Genomic DNA, 26,811 nt, shown 5'->3' on the forward strand with positions numbered 1-26,811 from the left:
TGTGATTTGTGGCCTTGCGACAGACTGTCCAGGATGTCCCTTGCCTTCAGCCAGGATGGGCTCCAGCAGCCCCGTGACCCCGAAAGGTAAATGGTAAATGGCGTATACTTATATAGCGCTTTCTACCTTCCTTTTAAGGCCCAAAGCACTTTACAGTCACAGTCCCATTCACCCATGCACACACACATTCACACACTGATGGCGGCTCCGTTGCCAAACACTGGCGCCAACCTCCCACCAGAGGCAAGGTGGGGTTCAGTGTCTTGCCCAAGGACACTTCGACACATGGGCGTGCAAGGCGGGAATCGAACCTGCAATCTTACGATCATGGGTCGTCCGCCCTACCGCTGCACCACGGCCGCCCAAAAGGGACAAAACAGGTTTAGAAGATAGATAAATGATTATACCTTTTTTTCCAATTAAAACTTAAAATCAAATATTACTTTTTAGATGTTAATTCTATGATTATTTTTTTCTGTGTGAGTTCTCGACGTTTCTTTGTTGAAAAAAGAAAAAAAAAGGAATGAATGTACAAATTTCCTGTTCAAACAAACAAGACAGCAGCGGTGAAGCACCAGCCGCCCGTGCCCCCCCTGTGCCCGACGCATGAGCTTTACTGTTTCAGTCTGTCTATTATCATCATAAAAGGACGCTCTATTTTTAATCACTTCAGTTTTCTAATTCTCACCAACTGTCTCATTACATTGGAGCCAGTTTGTGATCCATTTAGTCTTTTTATCTGCTAAAAATGCACATGAGAAATACAGTAGGTGAGGTACAAAGTACACGAGCATCAAGGCAGAGGGCTCAAGAATAACTGAATTAGTGGTAACAAGTCAAGTGCAGCCGTCCAGTTTTTCTTTAATATTGTTTATCATAATTTTCTAAATTGAGACTTAGTGTCTAAATTCAGTCATTTGTGGAGAGACAGAAAGACTTTTTAAACTGAAGAAAGAAAAGGAAACTTTTACAAACAGGTCATCCATGTGATTTTTCAGAAGGAGCGGAGCACAGACTTCATTTATTAGTAAAAGTAAGTCAATATTAACAATTTCGGTCATTTTTTTATTGCTAAAGTTTGTAAGCAAAATAAAAATGTTGAAATAAAAATGTAAACAACACACTTTTATTGTTGCCAATCAAATGGTACATTAGATACTCTGTAGGGTTCGTATGTTTGTACATCTGACTGATGACATCAGTGCCTCACCAGCCGTGAACCTCACCACACGTCACTGGATGGTTGCATCTACCTGCTGGAGAAGGCCTCACCTTACACCACCCAGACGTAGAAAAGGACTGGTCTGGAAAGTCGAAAAGCAAGCTCTATATTGCTAATGCAAGTTATTAGAGTATTAGTAAAATTGTAAGCAGAGATGTCATGGAATCTATTATTGAAGATATGAACAAAGTAAGTCACTGCTACTTTAATGTTAGCATGTTTATGTCTTAGCATGCATCATTTAAGAGCTTTGCAGTAGTACCTAGAAACACAATACACTTGCTCATACTCAAATTTTTATTTAAGGACAGAATTCTGTGCAAGAAGACGACTGTGCATTTGATGAAGCAACAACTATCTGGCATTTTTGACAAAGGCGATTCAAATTAAATTGGTACTTTATTGATCCCACAATGGGGAAATTCTTCTCCACATTTGACCCATCCCCTGGGGGAGTGGTGAGCTGCATCCTAACTTGCTTTCGCTAACTCGCTTGAGAGGCAGTAGTGCTATGGGCCTTGCCTAAGGGCCCTCACTGGGTGATGTTCATTGCTCGCCATTGATATGGTAATTGACTCAGTACCATTGTTTATTCCCCTCCGGGAATTGAACCCTGGATTCCTGCGTGGTAGCAACTCACCTTACCAACCGAGCCACCCAGCTGCCAAGTCACTAGAGTCACTAGAAGCCGCTGCATGGGACAAATGCTACTTTCTTTCTGCCTGGGGGCCTTCAGTCAGACTGCGACCTATGAAAAAAACCATGATTAGAAGGCTTTGTTTAGATCAACTGTTGAACGAATTTCCATCTACATGTGTGTCTTCTGCAACAGAACCAGGTGTGTGATGGTAGATGATTGAGCTCTGATGGATCGTACTTCGCAGCCCTGATCACTGATGTTGCTCATTACAAAGGAGCTCCATAAGCAGCTTTTGACCAAAAGACCATGCCCCATTCATGAACAATGTGACACTGGACGTTGACAGTTAGAGAGACCCTGCTGAAAATGCAGGCTCTGAATCTAAGGGATTATCAGATGTGGAGTGTCTGCAGCTGGATGCAGAAAGGTAATAGGGAGGGGTCAGAAGGTCAATCTTGTTCACTTAAAGCAACAAACTTCAGATGAAAATAAATTCTTTCAGCCTAAGTCAAATAAATTCTATAAAAGTTAAATGAAAGGCAGCGACCCCTGTTGGCTTCTTTTCACCATGAACCGCTGACAGTGCAGTCTGTTCTGGGTCATGAAGAGGCTGCAGTTTTAACACAGGCGTGTGATGAAGATGCCTCACAGCAGTGTATGAAGTTTCTGTCTCAGCAGCTCAGAGAAGCCCACACCACCCTGGTGCTGCCCGGTCCTCCCATGCTGCTCTGTCTGCAGCAGGACAGGCTGAAATGCTGCAGAAGTTGAAGATGCTGCTGAAGGTTTGTGGAAACCAAGCTGGCAGTATTATGGAATGAAGCGTCGCCTTCCTTCAGGTAGCTGTTTGATGCATGAGGAGGAGAAAATGTTGCTCAGCGGTTTTCATTAAGAGTTGAACTGGACTGTTCAGCTCAGAGCTGAGTGCAGTTTGGTTGAGATCTTGGAGACTGGTCTACTGGAATGAGAGCTTCAAGCTCACAAACCTCACAGGTGCTGGTTTCTCATACTTTTTGTGTGCTTCACTGTAAAGCCCTGCTTAGGGCTGTGGGGTGGCATGGTAGTTAGCGCTCTCGCCTCAGAGCGAGAAGGTTTGAATCCTGGCTGGGTCCTTTCTGTGTGGAGTTTGTATGTTCTCATTGTGTGGACTTTCACCAGGATTCCTCCCGCAGTGCATAAACATGCTTTGTAGTTTTTTTTAATTGTCCCTTGGTGTGTGTGTGCAACACACTGCTGACTGTTTCATTCTGCAGCCCACCTTTGCCCAAAAATAGCTGGGTTCACTCCAGCACCCCAAGACCCCAAAAGGGATTTAGCAGATTCTGAAAATGGATGAATGGATAGATGTCTGAAGTCTGCTCCTCACTAGCATGAAGTTCTTGATACTAATAAAAACAGTCCAGAGCTGTTGTGCTTTCCTGTTGTTTCTCCTCCAGGAAAGTTTTGAGAGCTCTTCATTCCTGCTTTCTTTTTCATTTTTAGATTCAATTAGCTGTTCTCAGAGATCCAGAGAAAGCTTAGCCTGTAGACCCACAGAACACAGACTTACACTCATGACCACTTTATTGGGAACGCCTAGGACTCCCTTAAGCCTTCAGAACCGCCTTAATCCTTGGTGGACCATGTCTACATGCCTTAGAGCATTGAGTTTCTGCCATGTGACTGGCTAATTAGAAATCTGCATTAAAGAGCTGTTGGCCAGGTGTGCCTAACAAAGTGGCCAGTAAGTGTATGTCTCAGGTAGAATATGGTCTAACATGGACATGAACCCGAGGTGGACTTGGAACTGACTTGAGTTGGTTGTTTTGCCACGGGTTTGACATGGACCCTGGTCTGACGTGGAATCTGTTTTGAACTGGGCCAGTTTGGATGTGGACATTTGTTCCTGATGAAGACTTGTTAATTTGCAAACACTTGTTCTTTTTAATTTTCCTTCATAGATCTGCCAATGAAAACAAAGCTGTGTTTTGCTGAGTGGGCCCAAGGAGTTTGGCTGTAAGGGCCCAATAACAGGTGGTCAGGCTACAGTGGACCCTGAAAGGGAATAAAGCAGAATTAGGAAATATGGATAAATCAAACTATTCCATATGTTCTGAAACTTTGAATCTATGGAATATAAACAAAGATGGGCTGGCACAGGTTTTCACAACATTTTCAAGTTTAGGTTTTGTTAATCGTGCCTGGAAACACCTCATAGATCAGAAGTTACAAAACTGCAAAACATTTCACATCTTTTTTCAAACAGAAAAATAAATGTGAATGTTTCAGGACAGAAACTGGGAAAACTAATTCAACACAGATTTGTTTGGATGCCGGGATGTTTAAAAAAAGTTATTTATGCAGAATAAAAGGCCTTCGTTCATTAAAAAAACAAAAATTCTGTCTGGTTCCGGTCCAATGACAGGAGAGACAGATTTGGAAAGCTGTGATTGGATGAGCAGCAATCATGCTGAGTGCACAAGGGCATCATAAAGTCCTCAGATTGAGGTCGTTCTGCCGCTAAAACGTCCTGTGCTCATGCACGAGTGGAGGTAATATCCTGTTCATGTTATTTATAGCAAAACAAAACCCGGCTGCCTCTGAGAAGTTCTGCTCTGCAGCTTCCACTGCAGCGCTCAGGTGCTTCGTGTGTTTTCATCTGTGGCATAAGAACAAACTTCTCATGGTTTTGTTTTTCAGAAACATCTAACCACACGTCAGACTGCAATTCATTTAAGAAGCTGGTCTGCATTTGCAGTTTGAAGGAAACACTTCAGAAACTAAAAGATTTCTAAGCTGTTTAGCAACTTCCTCAAATTGATGGATTCTTCTGTGGAACCCCTCGTTTGTCTTTTGAGTGTAACTTGGACGACGTAGTCATTGCTTCCCATCATCACTGAGGGCAGCAGCACTAGTACACTTCAGTGGTTGAAGCAAACCCACTGCTGTCAGCTTCATCTCTGATGGAGCAGAAAAGATTCTGATTCAGTTCAGCACCACGGTCAGCGCTGCACTCCAGAGTTCACTTTACCAAGAGGACCTGCTTGCAGACAACATGGCACCCGGACATTATTAGCCGGAACCGGAAGTTCTCCGCTGTAATGCTCTTGGTTGTTTATATACAATATATATATATATATATATATATATATATATATATATATATATATATATATATATATATGTATATATATATATATATATATATATATATATATATATATATATAAGCTACCATACCTTAATCCAGTGCTTCTCAATTATTTTTTCCAAGGCCCCCCCTAGGAAAAAGAAAATGTTTCGCAGTATCAGACTGTTACAAACTCTGTCAGTGTTTTTCAACCACCGTGGGAGATGGTCAGGTGTGCCGTGGGTGATTACCCTCATTAACTGACCTTAAAGCATTTCCCATCTCCAGGATATCAGCTCTGTGTTCATCCAAACAGGCCCTGATAAAACACTGAGTAGTTAGGAAAATAAAAGCTCTTAAAATAATTTTTCTTTGTGTTTATTTGATTCTATTAAAGGCATTTTGATAAGAATGACGGTACCACAATTTAGCCGTAGCGTCAGCTGTTTTCTGAAAAGTCCCGCCCCTTTAACTGTCTCCACCAATCATTCTTGGAGGCTTAATCATACATCATCAGACCAATCAGAAGTGGTTAGAGTCTTCACGTCCTTGTTTCGATTTAGCCCATAAGTCCCTCAGTTCCAACAAAAATACCAGCTAAAGCTCGTCTTTAGCGGTGTAGCTTCCCACAGAATCCGGTGTCAGACCGTGGAACAAGTGTACAAAACAATGAAGCTCAAAGACGCTGGTCTGTCTGCCATCTGCAGCAGTTATAGCACTACATCTCCCATGATGCATTGGGTTAAAGTGACAGCGTCTCAGCGCACAATGAGTCGTCCCTGTTAAATGTCTTGAAACCACAACAAACACACATCAAGCAGTTTTTAAATCTTCTAACTTAACTTTTATTAAATCTTTTATAAAAAACTGCTGCAACTTCCAGCTTTTTCTGCCACAATTATCACAAAACTGCATGTGAGAAGGGCAGTAGGAGGTCAATACAGACTATGAGTTTCTCCTTTTTTTTTTTTGGATGCAGGTGTGCCGCGGAATTTTTGTCAAGGATAACTTTTGCCGTGGCTCAAAAAAGGTTGAAAAACACTGATATAACAGATAATAGGAAACCAGTAGTGGCACAGATTTTTTTTCTCCAAGCACTGAGCCGCTGTCGCCCCCCCTTAAATTTGCGCTCCAGGAAATTGCCCGTATTACCTGTGCCTAAAACCGCTACTGCTGCGGCGCGCCCCACTATTTGAGAAGCACTGCCTTAATCCAAATGGTTTTTCTCATTTTCAATTTGATTATTAATTTATCTAATTTTCAAATGTTTTTTATTGGCATAGTTCAATTCGATTCAATTCCGGCTGGCTGAGACAGATCAATCTGGTTTGATCTTAGGAACAGAATTCGATTCATGGATTTATTGTTACACTCGAACAAAGGCAAAAAGCAAAGATGAGGATGGTCTGCTGAGATGAAGGACAACATCATCCTCCTCCTATGAAGGATCAGCTCTTGCTTCCAGGCTTCAGTTTTCTTCAGTCCGGCCAGGGAGGCAGGCGGCACATCCAGCCTGACCTCTGGAGTAAACATCCCCTTAAACACGGCCTGTCCCAGCCTTAGGCGCGTGCTTGAACAACACGCGGGTGCGTGCACGTGCGCACCTGATTGATGACATGTGTCCCGCTTGCTGAGGAAGCAGGAAGTCGGTTGTGATGACAGGAAGTGAGAATTTCTACGACCTGGCGCGCGCGTGGAGCCTGAAGGAGTGGCAGTCCAGGATCCAGATTTACGCCACTTGGTCCAAAGTTTGGGAGCCCCCGCGCGCCAGCCTACGTTATCCCAACAGCGTTTACGGATGGGCGAGCGGCAGAAGAAGCGCGGGAACGCAGCCGCGAGGCACAGGTGAGTGACTCATCACGCGCGTGGGCGGAACACGTGCACGGAGGAAACAGAGGGGTTTTCTTTTTTACCTGGTGAGGTGAGCGCGTGGCACCCTCCCACTTAGAGACAGGCGCGCGCGTTGGATGTCCTGCTCTTTAGCTTCACTGAGGATCCGCTGTCAGTCTGTGAGTGTTTTGGGAAGAGCGCCGCCTTCAGGAGCAATGTGCAGATCTGTGCTAGATCGATGATTTCTCCTTGTCCAGCTTCAGCTGACCCACAATTCCTCTGGAAACCCTGAAGCCTTCCAGCAAAACACACCTTTGTTTTCTCTGTCCGGTCTATGAGTGGATTTAGTTCCCAGTTGGCCTTGGCACGGTTCGTGCTTAGAGCGACCACAGCAGACAGGCCAAACGGACCCGGGTACACAAACACTGATCCCACTGATCACTCCTCCTAATGGGTCAGACACTCACATTAATTAAAGGGGGGGCTAACGCAGGATTTAGACCTTTTCTTTGTTTGGGACGTCCTGAATTAAAGTGCTTTAAGCCGATCCCAAAAATTTGAGGAACATTTGAGTTCACAATTCAAAAACAAGGACATGATTGTTTTAAAAAGTCAAGAAAAAGTCCTAAGAGTCAACGGCTGATGTTTGTTTGAGTCGCCTCTTTAAATAAGAAGACCTGGTTTCCATTGTTCTACTGGGATTGATTTGATCATAAAAACTGATTTAAATGCCTCAAATATTCTTGTAAACTGTTTGTTACCAATGGAATCTGTGTGACAGGCTCTGAACCTTACTGCCTTTGTTGATTAAGTGTAGTATTTTGTAAAAATTAAAACTAAAATCAACCAAACTTTACAATATATACTCAGTTTTCAGTCTCTTCATCTAACATGTATTTGAATCTCCTTCAAAAAAGTTGGAAAACTAACATATGAAGAGAAATCTTTGGGTCTTTGGGGTCTTGGACCCAATTCCAGCTTCCAGAGAATTCCGGTGTCCTCAACCAGAGGTGGACCAGTGATGCCCCCCCCCCCCCCCCCCCCCCCCCCCCAAGAAGGTTACTGTACGGTTTCATTGCATCTGTTGGCAAAACAACCATGGAATCTCCTGTTTTAGCCGGGGGGGGGGGGTTAGCCAAAGACTGGAGGGGGGGCAAATGAGAACAGCAGAGTGGAAGGCTGTTCCGAACGAAAGGATCCAAAATACATATTTCAATCAGTTTTATTATTGTTATCATTAATATTAGAACTGAGGTGCTATTATGTAAAGCAGCAGCAAACGAAAAACAGGGTTGTGGTGGTGTGTGTGTGTGTGTGTGTGTGTGGGGGGGGGGCTCTGGAGAGTTGAATATGCCTCTCCCATAAGGAATTTAAGCCCAATGAAAGGTCTGCTGTATCCACATAATGGAAACCAAAGTCTTTTTTAAATGTTTAAAAATTCTGTAAACAGTTTTTATATAACTTCAAAATTCCTTTCCCATATGGAGTTCAAGTGTAAAGTTTGAAGAAGCTTGTATTGATGATTTCTTAATCTTTGTTAATGATTGTAGTGATCTTGACTCCAAACTTGTGTGTGAGACAAAGCTTTATCCAGGGGGGGCCCCTCTTGCCCCCCTTTAGCTCCATGCCTGCAGCTCGGAGCGTTTGTGTGACGTCATGGTCATGCTTCCAGCCTGGAACAGGCAGAATGTGGGTTCTGACGTTCTTCGTCTTGTTGTCTGGCTTTGCACTCAGATGGAAGAATCTTCGTCTGCACAAAACCATCTCTTCTCTTCTGTGCTGCTTAACAGCTCAGCAGTTTGTTTGTGATCTTCACAGATAATCTGCTGGTCTGTGTGTGTGTGTGTGCGTGTGTGCGTGTGTGCGTGTGTGTGTGCGTGTGTGTGTGTGTGTGTGGGTGTGTGTGTGTGTGTGTGTGTGTGACTGTGCATGCATATGCAGGTATGTATGGAACTACGTGTGTGTACATGTGTATGAATCTATGTTTTGCACTGGTTGTGTTTTTGGATCCATGCATATATGTATTTGTGTGTATTGATCCGTGTACGTACAGGTGTGTATGGATTTGTGTGTGTGTGTGTATCTGTGTGTGCCTTTTCATGTGTGTGTGTGGAACAATGCATGAGCTCCTGGAGAATTTCCCTAAAATCTTCAGATTTTTAAAAAAATAAAGCCTGCATAGTTTGATCCAAGTTTGGGTTGAGGTGAGTTTTTCTGAACCATCTTCTTCTCAGCTGGTTTCAGCAGAAGCAGCCCTCATGGTGTAATCTCTACTATAATCTCTACTCCATACCATCATCTATAACCTGAGGATTTGGGGACATGGTGGTCTATGAATGGAGCTCGGTGGAGTCCTTCCCTCTTATTGTCTGCGCCTCGCTGCGTTTCACGCGGTAAATCTCTGAGCTGGATTACTGCAGCAGGGATTAGGGATTGCTGCGTGGACAGCATGTTGCACAGTTTCTTCCGGCTGTCGTGCTTTCCCGGTCTGGTGCGCTGAATAGCTGCAGAGGAGCGTGCACAGGTGAAGGCCTGGCCATTAGACGGGCTGTGGCTCTGAGGCTAGCTGCATCTGCGTTCGAGCTCTTCAGACGGAGCAGCTGTGAAGCTGCAGATCCTCCAGCTGTGGGCTTCGTCTTTTTTGGTGAGAGGCTCTGTCCTCAGATCCCAGTTGGACTAGTTTGACGGCTGATCTTCAGCTGCGGCGCAGAAACATGAGCACGGTCAAGAAGAGCAGCTTCTCTCCCTTCGGCCCAGTTTCTTCAGTTTTGATGCGTTCTGCCGCCACCGCCACCGGAGACAAACCAGGCCCTCCGGTGAAAGGCGCCTTCTTCCTGGTAGAGGACAATGAGCGAGCCAAAGAGGGGGCTCTCTGTGAGCAGCAGCAGCCCTCGCTGTCCCGCGTGGTTGAGGAGTTCTTCTGGATTGGCAGCAGCATCATCGCCTTCTCCAAGTGGCGGCTGGGCTACATGGGTAAGCGTTTGGCGTGGCAGCGCCTTGTGCATGTTTCAGTTGACCCCTTAGTTGGTTGCTGCACAGGTGAGCTGCTGCAGGTGAGACAGAGGCTTTGAGTCTCGGGATGAAGTCTGCAGACCCTGAAGAGGCGACCTGATGAGGCGTAGAGGGAATTTGGGATGGTTTTGACTTTGAGTCACTGCACATCAAATCCTTAATATTATTTAATGGCGCTTGCAATAGTTTCTACTTGTGTATAAAGCTTCTTAATATTTGGAAAAGGATGTTTGCTTGATTCCTGATTCTGAGTGACACATCAGCATTATGCTTCTATTTGTGCGTTTTTTGTGTTTTCACCTTTGAACGTTTTGCTCTTAATTTTCTTCGTTGGGAGTCTTTCTTTTCTACCCACAATCCCGATGGAAGTTCTGCAGGGTGGTCATTAAACCATCAGGGCCGTCTTTATCTGCAGGAGGATTCTAGCATATGGTCTGACGCCAACCCCCCAGGCTTAACCTGAAACCCTCACAGAGGGGTTAATCCCACATACCTGGCTGCCGTGGCGACCGCAGCCAGCCAGCCAGGTTACCAGGTTACCAGGTTATGAGAGTCAGCCAGGCTGATTGCTGGTTTAAGCTGTTTGACATGAATGCCGGTTAACTCCTGAATGGAGGTCATCCTTAAAGCCTGAAAGACGCAGCTGTTCTCCTGCAGGAAGAACTGAGACCAGAGGAGTCAGGAGTGTAAGGCTTTTGCTCCCCGCATTCTCAGGTTGTAACCTTTGTGTTTTAAGGTTGGGACTAGAGGATGCAGATGGAAAATTTCACTCGTCGTCTTTGAACAGGAACATCTTTCTCACCGGTTTTCATTTCAGTGGGAATTTTTTCTCTCTCCAGCCAATCTCTATATCCCCGTGTGCTAACTGGAATCTTGTTACCATGGCAACCAGCCCAGATTCCCATCGGTCCATACAGTATGGCTGTGTGTGAGTCTTCTGCTACTCTTCAGCTTCACACTCTATGATCAAATGACGGGGGAGGCTCTTTTTCTACTCTAAGATTTCCATTTAACACTTTATTTATCTAAAATTGATCTTCTTGGTGGAACTTTGACCTCTTCCACCCTCTGAAGAGCCGCTTGGCCCTGTGCTCACCACACAGATCCACTGAGCAGGTTCCCACTGACCCTCACAGTGAGCTGAAGAAGCAAACCTCACTGTCGCCTCTTCAAAAACTCCTTCACACGGCTCAGGCGAACGCTGGAAGAACTCAAACCAGAAACCCCAAGAGATGGGCTCTGCTGCCTTAGATCCTGCCCCCGAGCCGGGAGGAGCAGGGTTTCACTGATGAAGGTGTTGACCTGAAGCAGTCGGTCCAGCTGTTTCTCCTGTATTTAGCTGCGTTTACAGTGAAGAGTTTGAAATGTGATCTGTTGACGGATGCTGGTTATCTGAACCAAAGACAACTGTGAGACGGAAATATTTGTCATTAAAATCAAACTGAAATCCTTTAAACTGTGAAAAACGATTTTCTGGATTTGTGTGTGTGATTGTGTGTGTGTGTGTGTGGGGGGGTCAGGTCAAGTTAAAGCAGGTGGACAGGTCAGTGACTCGTCTGAATCCTCCTTTAATGCAACACAGTGGTAGAGCAGCATAAATAGATGAACTTGCCCTGGGTCTGGTTGTGGTTCCTGGAGCATAGCGCTCCTTGCTTCTCTCGGTTTGTTTGTTGCTGTCGGGATTCTGTTGATTTCTTTCAGAGCAGGAATGGATCTCAGGTCAGGGGAGCAGAGCAGCAGCACATTAACCATGCCCTGGAGGTGGGGGGGGGGCAGCATGGCCAGATCAATGCTCAGTCAGTGCACAGCTGCACTGAGCTCCACTCCACCCACTTCCTGCTCTGGCTCACAGTTTAGGAATCAGAGCAGAATGCTGCACCTTTACTTCAGCTCTGGTTTTCTAGAAGATCTTCCAATAAAAACTGAAAGTTCAGATCGAACCAGACGGAGCAGACAACGAACAGGTAGAAAGGCTGGCCTTAGACTCAGCGCTGATGGTTTCAGACCCGCAGCAAACTAACAGCTGCTTCCTAAAACGTAATAATAATTAATTACTAATGATATTCGTCATCCATTAAATTAATATAATTTATTGGGTTTACTGGATTTAAAGAAAAATAAAGAAACAGAAAGGAGTCTGTATCAAAGTGAATTTGTTTCCATCATCTCACTTAACTTAACTTAACTTAACTCTGGGTGTTTGTCTTCTCAAGGTTGTGGAAAATGGACAAAAGATCAAAGGAAACATCACGCTCATAAAGAATAAAAATAATTAGTTTAAATAATTAAATAAATATCCTTTCTGGAACATTCTCATGTATAAAGTAAAATGTTTAAAAAAAAAACAATGTTGTTGCAAAATGAGGAAATAAAACACTATATGTTCTTAATTTGTTATTTATTTATTTATTTTTCGTCCTCATAAAGTATCGATAAGAGTATCGTTAAAATACCGGATCGATAAGCAGTATTGATAAGAGTAGTACCGTTACATCCTTAACGATACCCATCCCTAGTCTACAACAAACATTCTTAATGTTCATAGGATTAATAAAGCAGAACCAGAACCGTCCTCACAAAAAGCTTCTTGTTTTCATTCATAGACACAAATATCTGGATTTTCTTTGCCATGTTGTGGGGTCCAGACTTGTTTCCTCTGCAGTGTTGCTGAGTAAACACCAAAGCTGCTCAAGAGCCCAGATGGATCTTTGTGAGAACATATAGCAGGCTTGACTGACACACTCAACACTCTCTCCTCTCTCCTTCCTTCAGTGGAGAAATGTATGAGCTCCATGCAGATGGGGACCCAGATGGTGAAGCTCCGTGGCGGCTCCAAGGGACTGGTTCGCTTCTTTTTTTTGGACGAGCACAAGTCCTGCATCCGCTGGAGGCCGTCCCGCAAGAACGAGAAGGCCAAGAGTGAGTTTCTGCTTCAGGGGCTTTCAGGCTGCTTCACAGAAAAAGTGGTTTTGTTAGTCACACGTGACATTTTCTTCTAACTTATTTTTCAAAAACTGTATCATTGAAATGTCCTTTTTCTAGTTTTCAATGCATCTATGTTGTTTAAACTCTTAAAGTTCAAACCTTTCTTAGAAAAATAAGTCCAGCATTATAGAATGAAAACAAAGGTCTGATTGCGATCAAGGATTTCTGTAACTCTTGGTGGCTAAATGCATTCTGTACTTTACAGGAGACATAGCTCCAAGGATATTGATTGGTCAACAGCCAATCAGGACACAGAATACAAGGCACTATAAAAATAAGACATCCAAAATTACATGGTAAACCATCTGCAAGGCCGCGAAAAGTGAACCTTTATCAGAATAAAACATGTCAATTACAGGACCATCTAGAATTTGATGATGTTTTTCAGAAGTTTGAGTCTGGTTTTAAATCCTGTCACAGCAGTGAAACAGCTCTTCTTAGGTTGGACAATGACCTGCTTTTAGCTGAGGATTGTGGGTCATCTGCTGTATCAATTCTTCCTGATATCACTGCTGCTTTTGATACAGTGGATTTCATTATCCTGACTGAAGCAGTCTGTTGGTGTGAAGGGCACAGCCCTCAATTTGTTCAGGAGTTTTTCTGTCCAACTTGGACAGCTCTTATTTTTACTAAGGCTGAAAACGGCAAAATCAAGGGTGGGCGATAAAACGATACATATCATTTGCCCTCGTCTCTACTGTCTGCATGCGTGGTAAACAAGCACACGCGACGCAGGATACCCTGCGGTCACTTCAACTGTGAAGCATTTGGTTTTTGCTGATCAAACAGGGAAACCTGTAATGATTTTTATAGCATCCAGTCAGAAGTGAAGGATAAAGCTGCTTCATTAACAGTAGTAGCATTCAGATGATAAAAAGTGTTGATTTGGAGACAGCACTGTTGTTAGATGCTAATGCTATGATGCTATGCTAACAAACTGTTCCGTGTGTCAGCTAAATGGAAACACGGACCGGTTTGAAGTCGGACAGTATTTTCACGGACCAAACTTTAAGACATAGCAGATAACTACAACAAGATGAGTTCATAGGACATGAATAAAACGGTATTTCATAAATATAAGAACAGAACTGAATCCACTGTGTTTTAGCAGTGTCTTTGTAGCGCTACAGAGCCGATGTTCCTCCAAAAACGGTTACCTGTCCAATGTTCTAGAGAACTGCCACAGCTGGGGACAGTGGTGTACCATCATAAATGTCATTAAAAAAAAGCATCATTTCAGAGGGAAAGTTCACCTCTTACCGTTGCTTTTTGTCCAGATGATGAAGAAGAAGTTTGTTTTAACCCTTGTGCTATCTTAGATGACCCCCCCCCCTTCCATTGACGTGTTCTCCCTACCATGACAAAGGTGGATAAAGGTGGAAAGATTTCATGTAATCCATGGACACCAGTGAAGATCACAAATCATTGAAGAAAAAAGGTTCAGAGCACTGTCTAGTGGGTCTAGATGACCCAACTCCCACTGGTAAAGTGCCTAGGATAGCACAAGGGTTAAAGACTAAATATAGTCTCAAATATTTCAAAGTCTAAATAGTTAAGTTCCTCCTCATGTCTTATCTCCTCTTCCTTAGATTGTGGATGCAAGTTATTCAAGTTATAAACTGACCAATCAGATGCCTCAATAAAAGTTGAAGCGTTTGACAGATTCTCCTGGACCCGATTTCAGTGAAAGGGGTGTGGCCTTTTAACATGCTCACTTCTGGTTGGAAAGAGTGGTCGCCATAGAAATGTAGACGGACAAATCACGGCTTACTGAGGACGTCTTGTCCCAACATAGCGACTGACAAAATGACAATTGAACTGACTTCAATTGGTTGAGACCGGAAGCAAGGCATTTTCTGAGAGTTTTAAATTATACAATGTGTAAGAAAACACTTGAGCTATGTCTGAATTCCTTCTCTAATCCTTAACTACTCAAAAATGATATAGTGCGGTACTAGAGCAATTAGGATACTATGATTACCACTATTTTTTTTTTTTAAATGTCAAATATGACGTCACTGATTTCACAAAGTGAAAATCTAATAAATACCAGGATTTTATGACAGCTATTTATGATGAAAACTGTTTAATGTTTTGATGATGAAAACCTTTTATTAAAACAAACATTTAAACACATTTTTTTCACAAAATTGTTCAAATGCAATGCAATGCATTGTGGTCTATAGTCGGAGCACACTGGTTTTTCACAGAGACTTTTTTTTTGTCCTAACTTGTCCTGTCCAACAGCTGAGCAAACAGATAAGAGCAGAAAGCTTCTTGTGTTGGACCCATTTTACTGTTACAACAGGGGTTATGAATCTTCTGACACACTAGGTCATATTTCAAACATAATACAATAATACAAACCTCTTCTGTATTTTTGGCTAAACTTTATTTACATTGATGATGTTTGGATACTCATTTTTTTGTGGGACAGGATAGAAAAGAAGAAGAGAGGGGGATGTTGGAAATGAGAGATAAGGGAACAAAAAAAAGGGGTTTACAGAAGTAAAGGGGCAATAAATCATAAAGCAACAAGTACTATTTGTATAGCCCAAAATCACAACAACAGTTGTCTCCATGGGCTTTGAGTTGCTGGAGGTTAATCTTCAATACTGTCAGGTGTACATGTTAGTCAAAAGGGGCGGAGCCTGTCCACACACACACACGTTACAAACACACCTGTTTGTTCCAAAAATCTTCACATATAAAGATGTCAACACGTACACAATACAACTGCAGCTCGCACACACATACATACGAGAAAACACGTCAAGCATTTCATTCTGTCAAGCATACGGTTTGTGCAAAGGTGAGCTGACACCTGTGCTCAGGTGAGTGTTTGTGTTCTGCTGTGGTGGGTGATGGAATGTAAAAAGAGGGAGAATGCCCAGTCCCCCCCATGCCAAGACCCCTGCCATGGCAGCTGTAGCAGCCGCTTCCCCCCCAACGTCTGGGTGGGTTAGCAGGTAGAGAAAATGTCAGCTCTTCTAGTCATAGTGCAGCAGAATTCATCACATTAATACACATTAATAAGGAACAGGAGCTGGTTTTAGGCCGTCATGAGACAGGTTAGTTCTATCCTGCTGATGATGATGATGATGAAGCTAATTCTGGTCCGGTCCTCTGGCCTTTGTCTGGCCACAGGTGCGCCTAACTAACGGCAGTGAGCAGGTATCAAATCTGCTGGCTGACGATCTGAAATTCCCTGGATGGTGTCCAGAACTTTGGACGTGTTTTGTTGGGATGTCTGCTGCAGAAAGCAAAGCCCTTTTCCCCCTGGTTCTTCAGAATGGAAGATGAGGTGTGGGGGCCTCTTGATGGGAGCTCACAGCACGAGCTTAAAGGATCAGCTTCCTGTTGCTTTCCCTCCTCTGTGGTCCTGAGAATAAGCTTCTTAAGGAGATTTAATTATTTATCACATTCATCTGCCCAAAGTGTTTCATACACAAGTTGGTGGATAAAACTGACAGATCAGATAAAATAAGGCTTTTCTGCTGCAGTCTGTGTGTGTGTGTGGGGGGGGGGGTAACAAAAGAGGAGCTGAGAGGACATGTTCAATAGATGTAACAGATATTGGAAAGAAATGTTACATTTATGCCCTTTACGTGAGAAAGTGTGAAGCAGAGCTCCAGCGTTCCTCTACCACCTGCAGCTCAAAGCTAATAGTGAGCCCACCTTTCTGATGGTTCTGTTCAACCACTAACCATTTATTCTGGGTTTTGTGCATTTGTCAGAAAGTTTTGGTCATAAACTGAAATAAAAATTGATGTCCGTTTGTTATTATTTGAAGATATACATTCTGTGTTTTGTGGAAAGCTGGGAATGTCTGGATGGAACTGCAGAGGGTTGGCGGGTCGGGGTTTGCACTGAGGCTATCATGGTCACGCTGACTGGTGAAACCCGCCAATGCCTGACCAGAGCTCTAACTGGGACAACACTTGCAGATGGGGGGGCTCTGGCTTGCCCTTGGGACTGGCCCTTTCTTGGCTACTCTCTGCTTGTGTGGCATGGGGGGGCAGCTATTGTTGGGATGGGAACCCTGGGCTGGGGAGACTTGGGCCTAATGCTGGTAGGGGGTGGGGGGGCAGTTGTTTCACCAATTGGGTGAAGCTGTCCCCAAACTACCCTCCTTCCTCATATAATCCCGAAATTAGGGTGATTGGGGGGGGGGGGGGGGGGGTCAGCTTGTGATGCACACTTGAGAGTGGCGCAGGTCTCTCTTGGGGGGGACCCTGGTTTGTGCCTGGGGTTGGAGTGGGGTGATCCTTAGAACTCCTGGCTGGTGGTGAGGTTCTTGTCTGGGGCTGGAGGGCTCTCCAGGGTTAGGGGCCCCCTGGCCCAGCCGAGGAGGACTATTCTTCCAGTTTGGCTGGAGCTTGCACTCTCGGTGCTCGCCTGCTCTCTGGCATTGGGGGCTCATGTGGCGGTCCTGCTGGTCTGGGTGGCTTACGTGATTGGCCGACAAGCAGATTTCCTCTATCTGTTATACCGTGCAGAGAAACCTTGGCTGTTGCTGCTGCTTCGTAGGGGTCTTAGAGTGGGGGTTACCTGACACTCTCTCTCTTTACATTCCAGAAATTCCACTCACTCACCTGAGCAAAGGTGTTAGGTCACCTTTGCGCACACAGTTTGTGTGACAGAATGATGCGCTTGACGTGTCTGTATGCACGCATACTAGTATGCGTGAGCTGTAGTTGTATTTTGTACATGCCTGTGAATGGGTTTGTGACTGTCAAGCCCTTTGGGCCTTCAAGGAAGGTAGAAAAAGCTACACAAGTATACGCCAATTACCATGTTGATGTCTTTGTATGTGAAGACTGAAAGATGAAGGAATGTTTGTAGCATTTGAATGTGTGTGGACAGGCCCCGCCCCTTTTGACTAACATCTACACCTGACAGCAATGATGATAAACCTCCAGCAACTTGTTGCTTTATGATTCAACCACCCCCCCTGCTGCTTTAATCATCCTCAAGCTTCCTTAATCCCCTTTTTTCCTTTGGTTTTTGTTCATTCTTTTGTACCCTGTCTCCAACATCCCACTCTCTTCTTCTTTTGTAGGTAAACATAAAATAATGTTTAGCCTCAAATACAAAAGAGATTTGTACAAATATATACCTTGTGTGTCTTAAAATCCATGAACTCCTATTGTAACAGTAAAATCAGAAAAAAGCAGCTCTGATCTGCTGGCTCATCTACTAGACAGGACAAGTTTAAAAAAACAAAAGGATGGACTTTCCTCTGTGTGTGTGTCATCCTGGTTTTCCTTTAGGTGCTCCACAATTGGAAGAAACATGTCTTCCCCATTCTGGATGTTATTGTAGTTGCTGGTGACCAAACAGTCCAAAGGTCCCCCAATCCAGGCCTTGAGGGCCGGTGTCCTACATGCTTTCCAACCGACCTGCCATTGAAGCTCCTTATTGGCTTAACACACCTGATCAAGGTACTCAGCAGCAGATGAGGCAGGTATTCTGGAAAACCAGCAGGAGGCCGGCCCTCGAGGCCTGGATCTGGGAACCCCTGAACCAGACTAACCATGTTGATTAACCAGATTGAGGTGCTGCTGGAAAGCCTGTAATGACCACGTCAGAAACACAACTCCTGCCTGGTGTTGGATTTATAAGAAAAGCTGTAAGAATATCCTATAAAAAAGTGATTTGACAGTATGAACGTCAAACATAATAACAAGGCAGTAAAGTCATCCTGGTTTGCCTCATCATTGCTGTTGGTGACTAAACTGTTTTCTTTGTTTCTCTGACAGTCTCTATTGACTCCATCCGTGAAGTTTGTGAGGGAAAACGGTCGGAGATCTTCCAGCGGTACGCAGAGGGCAGTTTCAACCAAAACTGTTGCTTCAGCCTCTACTATGGGGAACACATGGAGTCTCTAGACTTGGTGTCCGGCACCGGAGAGGATGCCAGAACTTGGATAACAGGCCTCAAATATCTAATGGCTGGCATCAGCGACGAGGACAGTCTGGCGAAGAGGCAGCGTACCCGTGACCAATATCCTTCTGCAAGCTGTCAAATGTGAGGGTGACTCCACCCTTATTGAATGTTTTCGCTCCATCACTTACATTTAAGGCCTGCCGGTCTTTATACTTCTGAACAAACGTAATGTCATGGATGCTGTTTTCCTGGTGACTTTGCTTAACTCCGCCCCTCATGTGGTTGAAGCAGACCTTTACTGAGGCGGATAAGAATGGCGACGGCAGTTTAAGCATCAATGAGGTTCTCCAGCTCCTCCACAAACTCAACGTGAACCTGCCCCGGCAGAAGGTCAAGCAGATGTTCAAGGTACTGGAACCAGGTCATGCCCATTCAGACCCAGGTTATCAGAATTGTTTGGGTATTTAGCTGGTTTCATCAGATGTAGTTTTCTTTTTGAAGAAAACCTCGTTTCATGTCCCTCAGCCTTGTTTTTCGGTCGTTCCTATAGGGGTTGGTGGTTTACAGCAGCAGCACTAAGGTGTGGATTTTCTCACAGAGCAGGGATTTCTCAGTAAAGGCTTTTACTTTGACAAGGCTTACAATCCTGCAGAGTGACGTACTGCAAAGTAGTCTAATATGAGCCGAGGGGGCTGTTGGAGCCACTTGAGTTTGAGTAGCTGCTTAACCTCTTGGCAAAGTGTGAATAAGCCATACAACATCAGTAAGTGGTGCAGATGTGGGCCCTGACCCTCAGCAGCAGGGATTAACATGTCAGACATGTTGGTTTTGTCGTCCTCCTGTGGAGCAGCGAGCCAGCAGGCTGTTTTCGGCCCTCCATATGGCTCTCTGGGGACACAGATGGCCCCTGGTGTAATACAGGGTAAACAAACCACAGACTGAGTGTGTGCGTCCAGATAGGTGTGCTTGTGTGAGACACTGATACAGATTTGTGCGTTGGCAGCCTCTTTGCTAGTTTGCCTTAAACCTGCTTACAGGATTATTAGCCTGTTGAAGATGCTTCTTCTCCCGTGTGAAGAATCTGATCACACCAGAGCGATGTGGCCACATGGCGACTAATAAAACCAGTATGAATGGCTGTGATGCAAGAGGAATATCTTCTCATATCTGTCACAGCAGCAGCTGGAACATCCACAAACACCAGAACCCTGTTGAAAGACCAAACGTGTTCTGACTGTGGGATCTGTCTAATTCCTGGAAACTTAGCGGTGTCCAAAAAGTTGCAGCCTGAGTTTAAGGTCTGGTACTGCAAGTCATTGGTTCATAACAAAACACCTGGAGGTTACACAGTTTCTGACAGAGCAAGGTCTTTTTATATTAATCTGAAATGGAACTAAATACGGGAAACACGGATCAACATTTGATTAAAGAGGAAACCGTAGAACACTGGAAATATACCTTTATGTCTTCTTAAGAACTGGCATGGCCGAAAGGTTTTAGCTGAAAATGCAAAATAATCTGTAACAAAATGAATTGTCTTCAGGACACTGAAATGACAAGAAGTAATGCTGGATGTTGATGAAAGAAAACTGTTTGTTTTTTTGCTTAATGAACTCAAAGTGCTGGAATGCTGAAACTAAGACAAAAGGAGCTAAAAAATAGACCAATCAAATGCTAACATGAGCAATTTTTGTGCTTTATAATACTTAAAAGGATTTGAAAAACACTAAAACAGTAACTCCGACAACATCAAGTGAAACATTAGGTGCTAAACTAGCTGAAAAAGAAAATCAAAAAATGAGACAAAAAACTTCAATAATGTTGCAAAAATGATCAATTCAGTGCAGCAGTGAAAAGATTTCACAAACTACTTTAAACAGTCTCCAGATCCTTCAGGCTTTTGCTGTTAAAGTCAAAATAGTGGGACATCATACCCAGCTCAGAGCTTCCTTTTCCACTCATTTATTTAATCAATCAAAAAAGCTCAAGTTCAGCTGGAAAAAAGTGCCAAACCTGCAGTAGAGGAGCTGAAGCGCAGAGGGATTTCACTAATTCTGCTTTCTATATACTAAAGTCATTGAAGAGCTTATGAGAAAGGGGGGAAGAGCTTTCTGGTAGCTTGAGTTTGTTTTGATCCACAAAAATCTGTAAAGACCAACTGGTCTGTAAACTCTAGTCTAGAGGGCATTTCATGAAACGCCCCTATTCATGATCTGCCATGAGCCCTGCTGGCTGGTTTTGAGTATTTAAAGCTTTTTTCAGTCATTTCTCCTGACAAACACAAACTGACACAGGAAAAACAAGACGGACCAACCATTCCCTTAAAACCAATGCAGCTCAACCTTAAAAAGAACGCCTGTCCACAGCATGGCCAAATAATGGAGAGTTACTGACAGACAGAGGACATTCCAACCTTTCCTCTTTTTTTAATGAATGAATGAAACTCATGTTTTAAGACTCGTCAGAACTTCACCCCTCCTGTATTTTGGCTGGTGGAGGATTAAAGGTGTTGAATGTCTGCTGCTGTAACCGCAGGTGAAATCCAAACCTTTCCTTCTAATGTAAACCTTCTCACGCATGGCTGTCTGTGAGAGCCCAGATCCTTCCAAGTCCTCCCAAGTCCCACCCCATCATCTTTTGATTTGTTATAAATAGTTCCCAGTGGTCTTTAAATTGTCATTATGTTCTTCTAACCAAAAACACTGTCGTTTCTGGGACATAGTTTCTGCGGAGTGGCAGGGGTTCTTCAGAAATTTGTTTGTGGGCAAGACCATGGTAGCATAGTAAGCCTTTCCTCATTTCCCATCATCTCTTTGTTTGCACTCTCTCCCACTGGCTTGCAGCATGTCCCAACCCCAACCTATCATTAGTGGTGCAACATGAATGGTAAGCAATATTGAAGCATATCCATCTGTCCAGTTCTGATCCAGATTCCAGCTCAGACGAGGAAAACAAAGACGTCCATGGATCTGTTGGTCTGACAGTGGACGATCAGAATGGAGCAGAGCAGGGAGCTTGTAGCCTACCAACTGTAGCTTCTGTCACTGCTACGATCTTTTTCCAACAGTGTTATTTTTCATCTGCTCCCAATTCAAAACCATATAAATAAATAAAATGCAGTTTTAAGCTTAATTTTCTTTGTCCTACATTATCGGAAAAGTGCCAAAAGAAAATGTTAAAATGACCAAAAATACAATTTCCATCAGAGTGGGTGTTAAGGGTAATGTGTGGGCTCTTCTGCAGTATGGCCAGCTTCAGGCCAGGGGCCTCATTTATAAAACTTTGCGTAGTATTTGCGTCAGAAGTGGCGTACGGATGAAACATAGGATGTGCGTACGCACAGAAATATTCGGAGTTATAAAACCGTGCGCACGCACATCCTACGCATCTTTCTCTTAATAAATCACAACCAATTCTAAATGCTGCGCAGCTTTTGCGGCTTCATGACACGCCTATAGTTGCCCATAAATAGTCCGTGAAACGCCCACAAATGAATATTCATTGATTGCGAAACCATGCCAAACACGGAGAGAAAATCAAAAAAACGTAACTTCACTCAATGTGAAGTAGAAGTTATCGTTGGCGAGGTGGAAAAGAGGATAATAATGTTGTTTGGAGGGCACAGTGTGGGCATTACTAATGCCAAAAAGGCATGTGAGTGGCAAACGGTGGCAGACGCCGTAAATGCTGTAGCCTCACAACCTCGGACCGTGGCCGAAATAAAAAAGAAAAAGGTCGGACATCAAAGTCAAGGCAAAAAAACGTCTAGCGCTGACCCCCCCCCCCCCCCCCCCCCCCCCTCCACACACACACACCCGTGTCTGCCATGGGTGTGGGTGTGGGGGGGGGGGGGGGACGACACCGGAGCTGACCCCTCCTGATGAGAGACTGGCGGCAATAATTGGGGAATCCCTTTTAAGTGGAGTGGTGACTGAGGCGCAGGGGGACACCGACGCGCCAGATGCACGGGGTGACACACCCCCAAAAGCCCGCAGAGGAAGTCGGAACCGGCTCATAAGCCACTCGTCCTCGTTTGTCAGCAAGTCTTCTTGCTGTCTAAAGATGCGTTCACTCCGAATTCTTCCATTTGCCACATCTTCTAAGAGCGTAAGATCAGCCATTGTGCGTCATTACGCATTGTGATGGGGCATTTTATTTCCATCCATTTAATTACATCTGACAAGCTGCAGATGTCGGTAATAATCGACGTGGAAATGGGAAATTGTTCAGCGCAAATGTAATTTCTTGTTGCTTTCTGAATGGTCGAGACATACGCCATACATTGTTTGATCAAAAATAAAACAAACTAAAGGCATGAATACCATAATTCTGTAGCTTATGAAGAAATGTTTTAATATGAAAACAACTTTCCTTAGTGGACACTTAATGCATCTCTCTCTATCTATCCATCTGTCTGTCTAATTGCACCTATATCTGCTCCGCCAGACGGACACATTGACGGGAATGTCAGTTTTGTACATTATTTCGTTCTGTTAAATATATTATTTATGAGGATGAATTGCACAACATGCCAATATTGCAGAAAATATTTCACTTTTCTTTTTGCAAATAAGTGTTCATTTGAATTTCTGTTGTAATTTTCGTTTGATTTTTTTGTTTGTTTCACTGCTGATCGATCAAACGGGTGTTGGTGTAGCTGTTAATTGTAAGACTTGCTTTGTGAAGTCTTCATGTTATTTCTGAGAGGCAGTATTGTCATTTTTACTTTCACGTGTTTCTTCCATCTGCCGACGGTGTCGCCGTTTCTCATTTCACCCGTTTTTGTGCGTACGCCTGGGTCAGAGCTTGCCCGAAGGACCGCACATTTTCCCGTCAAGTTTGCTTTTTATAAATCTCAACTATTGCGTAGAGAGTGGCGTACGCCTTCTTTTGTGCGTACGCAACGTTTATAAATGAGGCCCCAGGTTCTATAAAACCTCTGGGTCATGTATGCCATTGACTGGGTTGTTTGTCAGCTGGTTTAGAATAGCTCAGCATAAGCCAGGATGTAAGCAAAACCTCAGCCGCATTCTACTCTACTGTCCTTGAACATAAACACAGCTGGCTTCGGTGCAAAGGTCCCACTGTCACAGAGGTGCTCCCATTTGACTCAAATAAAGCCATTTTTTAGTTTGATACCTGCAAAACCTGAAGTCTCATAGATTTGCTGCTTCCATCTGTAATTTGCTCTGAAGAATCTGATTCTCAGGACAACAAAAAAAACTGTCTCTGATTGGGTTGAGCTCAACTCTTCTCAGGATGTCTGATGACATCCATGTGTGTCCACATGCCTGTCTTTGTCTGCTGCACTGATAAATGTGAAGTATGACATTAAATAAGAATATTTCCTTTAACTTGGTTTGTAAAAACCAGAGTTCTTGGAGTAATATAGAGTAATGGAATGAAACTTTAGTAATCCCACTAATTACCTTGTTACCATAGCTCTATTTAAACCAGCGGGTAGATAATTACACTAGAAATACAGCTAAAATTTTAATAAGAATACTAATGAGTTTCCAGTGTCTGAGGCGTTGTAGAGTCTAATAGCTGACGGAAGGAAATATCTGCGAAGCGCTCCTTCCTGCATTGAAGTGTTAGTCTCTGACTGAAGGAGCTCCTCAGTGCACACCTGGTCTCATGCAGAGGAAGATGACGATGAAGAGGATTGTTTATGATGGATTCCAGTTTCTATAACATCCTCTACACGCCCATAACAGTAGAGCTGGGCGATATGACCAAATTTGATTTTAATTGGTGTTTTTAATCGATTAAATTGATTCACGCCCAGCCCTATATCACAGTCACAGACTCTGGAGCGGCGGTCCCCAACCTTTTTAACGCCACGGACCGCCACACAAAACTTTCAAAGACCGGTCTTTCAAATGCAGGCGAATGATTATTGTAGCAATACTACGATGAAGAAGGAACAGAGACATGACAATACGATCCCTGAGCTTTTATTGTGACATGCATGACATTGTACATTGCACAGGTGTCATCATCCTCTCCCCTTCACACACTCATGGAGCAAAAAAGAAGGACTGTCTATTAAATGTAGCTTTTGGAAGTGAAAGGCTCCTCTTCTGTCTCCTTGCTGGGCTTTTTCTCCTCGGCAAAGACGTTTGTTTTTCCTCATTTTGCTAGCTCCTGGGTTTTATTTTAGTATCCTACGTGACCAAGAAAAGCACCTTGGCCTGCGTCAAGAGTGACATAGACGGATGGAACAGAGAATCGGGCAATTTTTTCAAAATAAAACATCTTTCAGATTCCGAAACAAATATAATGGAAGTAATGTAAGTTATTTATTCTTTCTGTGTGGCCCGGTACCAAATGACCCACAGACCGGTACTGGTCCACAGCCTGAGGGTTGGGGACCCCTTGCTCTAGAGGACATCCCAGAACTGAGCCGGATCTCCGCACCAGTTTGTTGATCCTCTTCCTCATCCGCTCACCCAGCAGGTCACTCCGTAGAAGAGGGCAATGCAACAACGCCATCATCAAAAACTCTACTTTAAGATTCCTGCAGGCGCTGGAGGAGCTCAGTGTCCTCAGCCTCTCCGGCCACATTTGAACCGACGACAGGTGATCGTGTCAACAATGCACCTGCAGACTGGTTCAGACCCTTAGGTGGTGGGAAACCGTCCAAAAAAGAGTAGCAGGCCACTGCTCACGTCTGTCAAAAACAGGTTAACAACATGAGAAGAAAAAAAACCCAAACAAAAACAAAGAAGCTTGGAACTGGCAACCTGCCGTGGCACCAGTTGGAGAAAAAAATGTCTGGGTTTGTGTTCAACTGCAGATTTCCTTATCGACTTTAACATAATGAAAATCTGTTTGTTTTTATATTTAAGGATTGAACCAAAAACATACTTAAGAACTTTTCAGGGTTGAAAAGTCTTTCTTAACCCTGAAAATTTGGACACCTCGATCAGAGTAAGGACAAAAAGATTTCAGAACAGTTTTTTTCCAACGGCCATAAACATGTTAAACCTGGATCTCTCTATATGAATTCTTGTATTATTATTATTTCTCTGGTTTTTAACCATTTGAATACATATTGAAGCACTTTTATGTAGTTTTATGTATTATTTATTATTGTATAATTATTTTTAAATGTATGAATGTTACACTGACCAAAAGGCACTTTTAATTTCATTGTACGTGTGACAATGACAATAAGGATTTAGCTATTTTGTGGTCTTGCGTTCAGAGAAGCAGCACATGTTTTGGATAAAGACTGAAGGTGGTTCAGGTTCTGGTTCTGGTCCTGCAGGAGGCAGACACTGACGACAATCAGGGAACACTCGACTTTGAGGAGTTCTGCTCCTTCTACAAGATGATGTCCACTCGCAGAGACCTGTACCTGCTCATGCTCACCTACAGCAACCACAAAGACCACATGGACACGGATGACCTCACCCGCTTCCTGGAGCATGAGCAAAAGGTAACTTCTCACAGATCAGCACACGGCGCAAAGACACCTTTCCTGACTTCAGCATGTTAGGAGCTGGGTCTGGTTCTGTGTAGAATCTGGGATTTGTGAAGTCTACAGATTATTTGAAGAATATTTGAATGACATTTAGATATATGCACATACTGCTTTTACTTTGCTTTTAATATTTAATTTTATTCTTATAAATGCTCCTCAACATGACCACCTTTACTTTCATCATGCTCATTGAATGACCATTAAGCATTTCCTTCTGTTCTGTTCCTTGTACCTTTTGGTTTGATTAAAGCGGTTTTCTTTTAGTTAAAAGGAATGAATTTGTTGAAAGTCTTTTTCAGAACAAGTAAATGGGTTTTAAAGAGAAAATGTTGAAACGAGTTCTGAATTGAGCCGTGAATCAGGTGGAATCGTGTGAGTCTGAACCCCCTGCCTCCTGAACCCCAGAACTCCACATCTGTCTGTCCTCATCTCTGTTTTAGGCATGGTGATTTGGTTCATTTACGCCCTCTTTTGATTCCACACTGGAGTGCACCTTGCCACAGTCCAGCATGAATGGAGTTGGCCGTCTGCAGTGTGAAATGTTCTGGAGTCACAGGAGGGATGGGTTCTGTCAGATCCAGTCCGGGTTCTATAGACCTAAAGGTGTGAGAAAAGCTAGGCTTTGGCTGGTTAGCAGT

The 26,811-nt window shown here is 43.7% G+C and overlaps 1 protein-coding gene across 8 annotated transcripts in view; it reads left to right on the forward strand.

The window, feature by feature from the left end:
* Positions 1-26,811, forward strand: part of plch2a (phospholipase C, eta 2a) — a 158,891-nt gene that overhangs the window by 97,869 nt on the left and 34,211 nt on the right. For 3 of the 8 annotated variants that reach the window (XM_078950021.1, XM_078950024.1, XM_078950022.1), the window contains exons 2-5: positions 12,583-12,729; positions 18,558-18,801; positions 18,963-19,092; positions 25,958-26,128. In XM_078950021.1, the coding sequence (XP_078806147.1) occupies positions 12,583-12,729; positions 18,558-18,801; positions 18,963-19,092; positions 25,958-26,128 (692 nt within the window). Of the gene's footprint in view, positions 1-2,543; positions 2,699-6,538; positions 6,814-9,433; positions 9,772-12,582; positions 12,730-18,557; positions 18,802-18,962; positions 19,093-25,957; positions 26,129-26,811 lie in introns of those variants that run through there. The other 5 variants (XM_078950026.1, XM_078950025.1, XM_078950023.1 and 2 more) reach the window with 4 other exon arrangements.

The sequence above is a fragment of the Oryzias latipes genome, chromosome 7 (genome assembly GCF_053564925.1).
Source record: "Oryzias latipes strain Hd-rR chromosome 7, Olatipes_Hd-rR_3.1".
In the NCBI taxonomy this organism is placed as follows: domain Eukaryota; kingdom Metazoa; phylum Chordata; class Actinopteri; order Beloniformes; family Adrianichthyidae; genus Oryzias; species Oryzias latipes.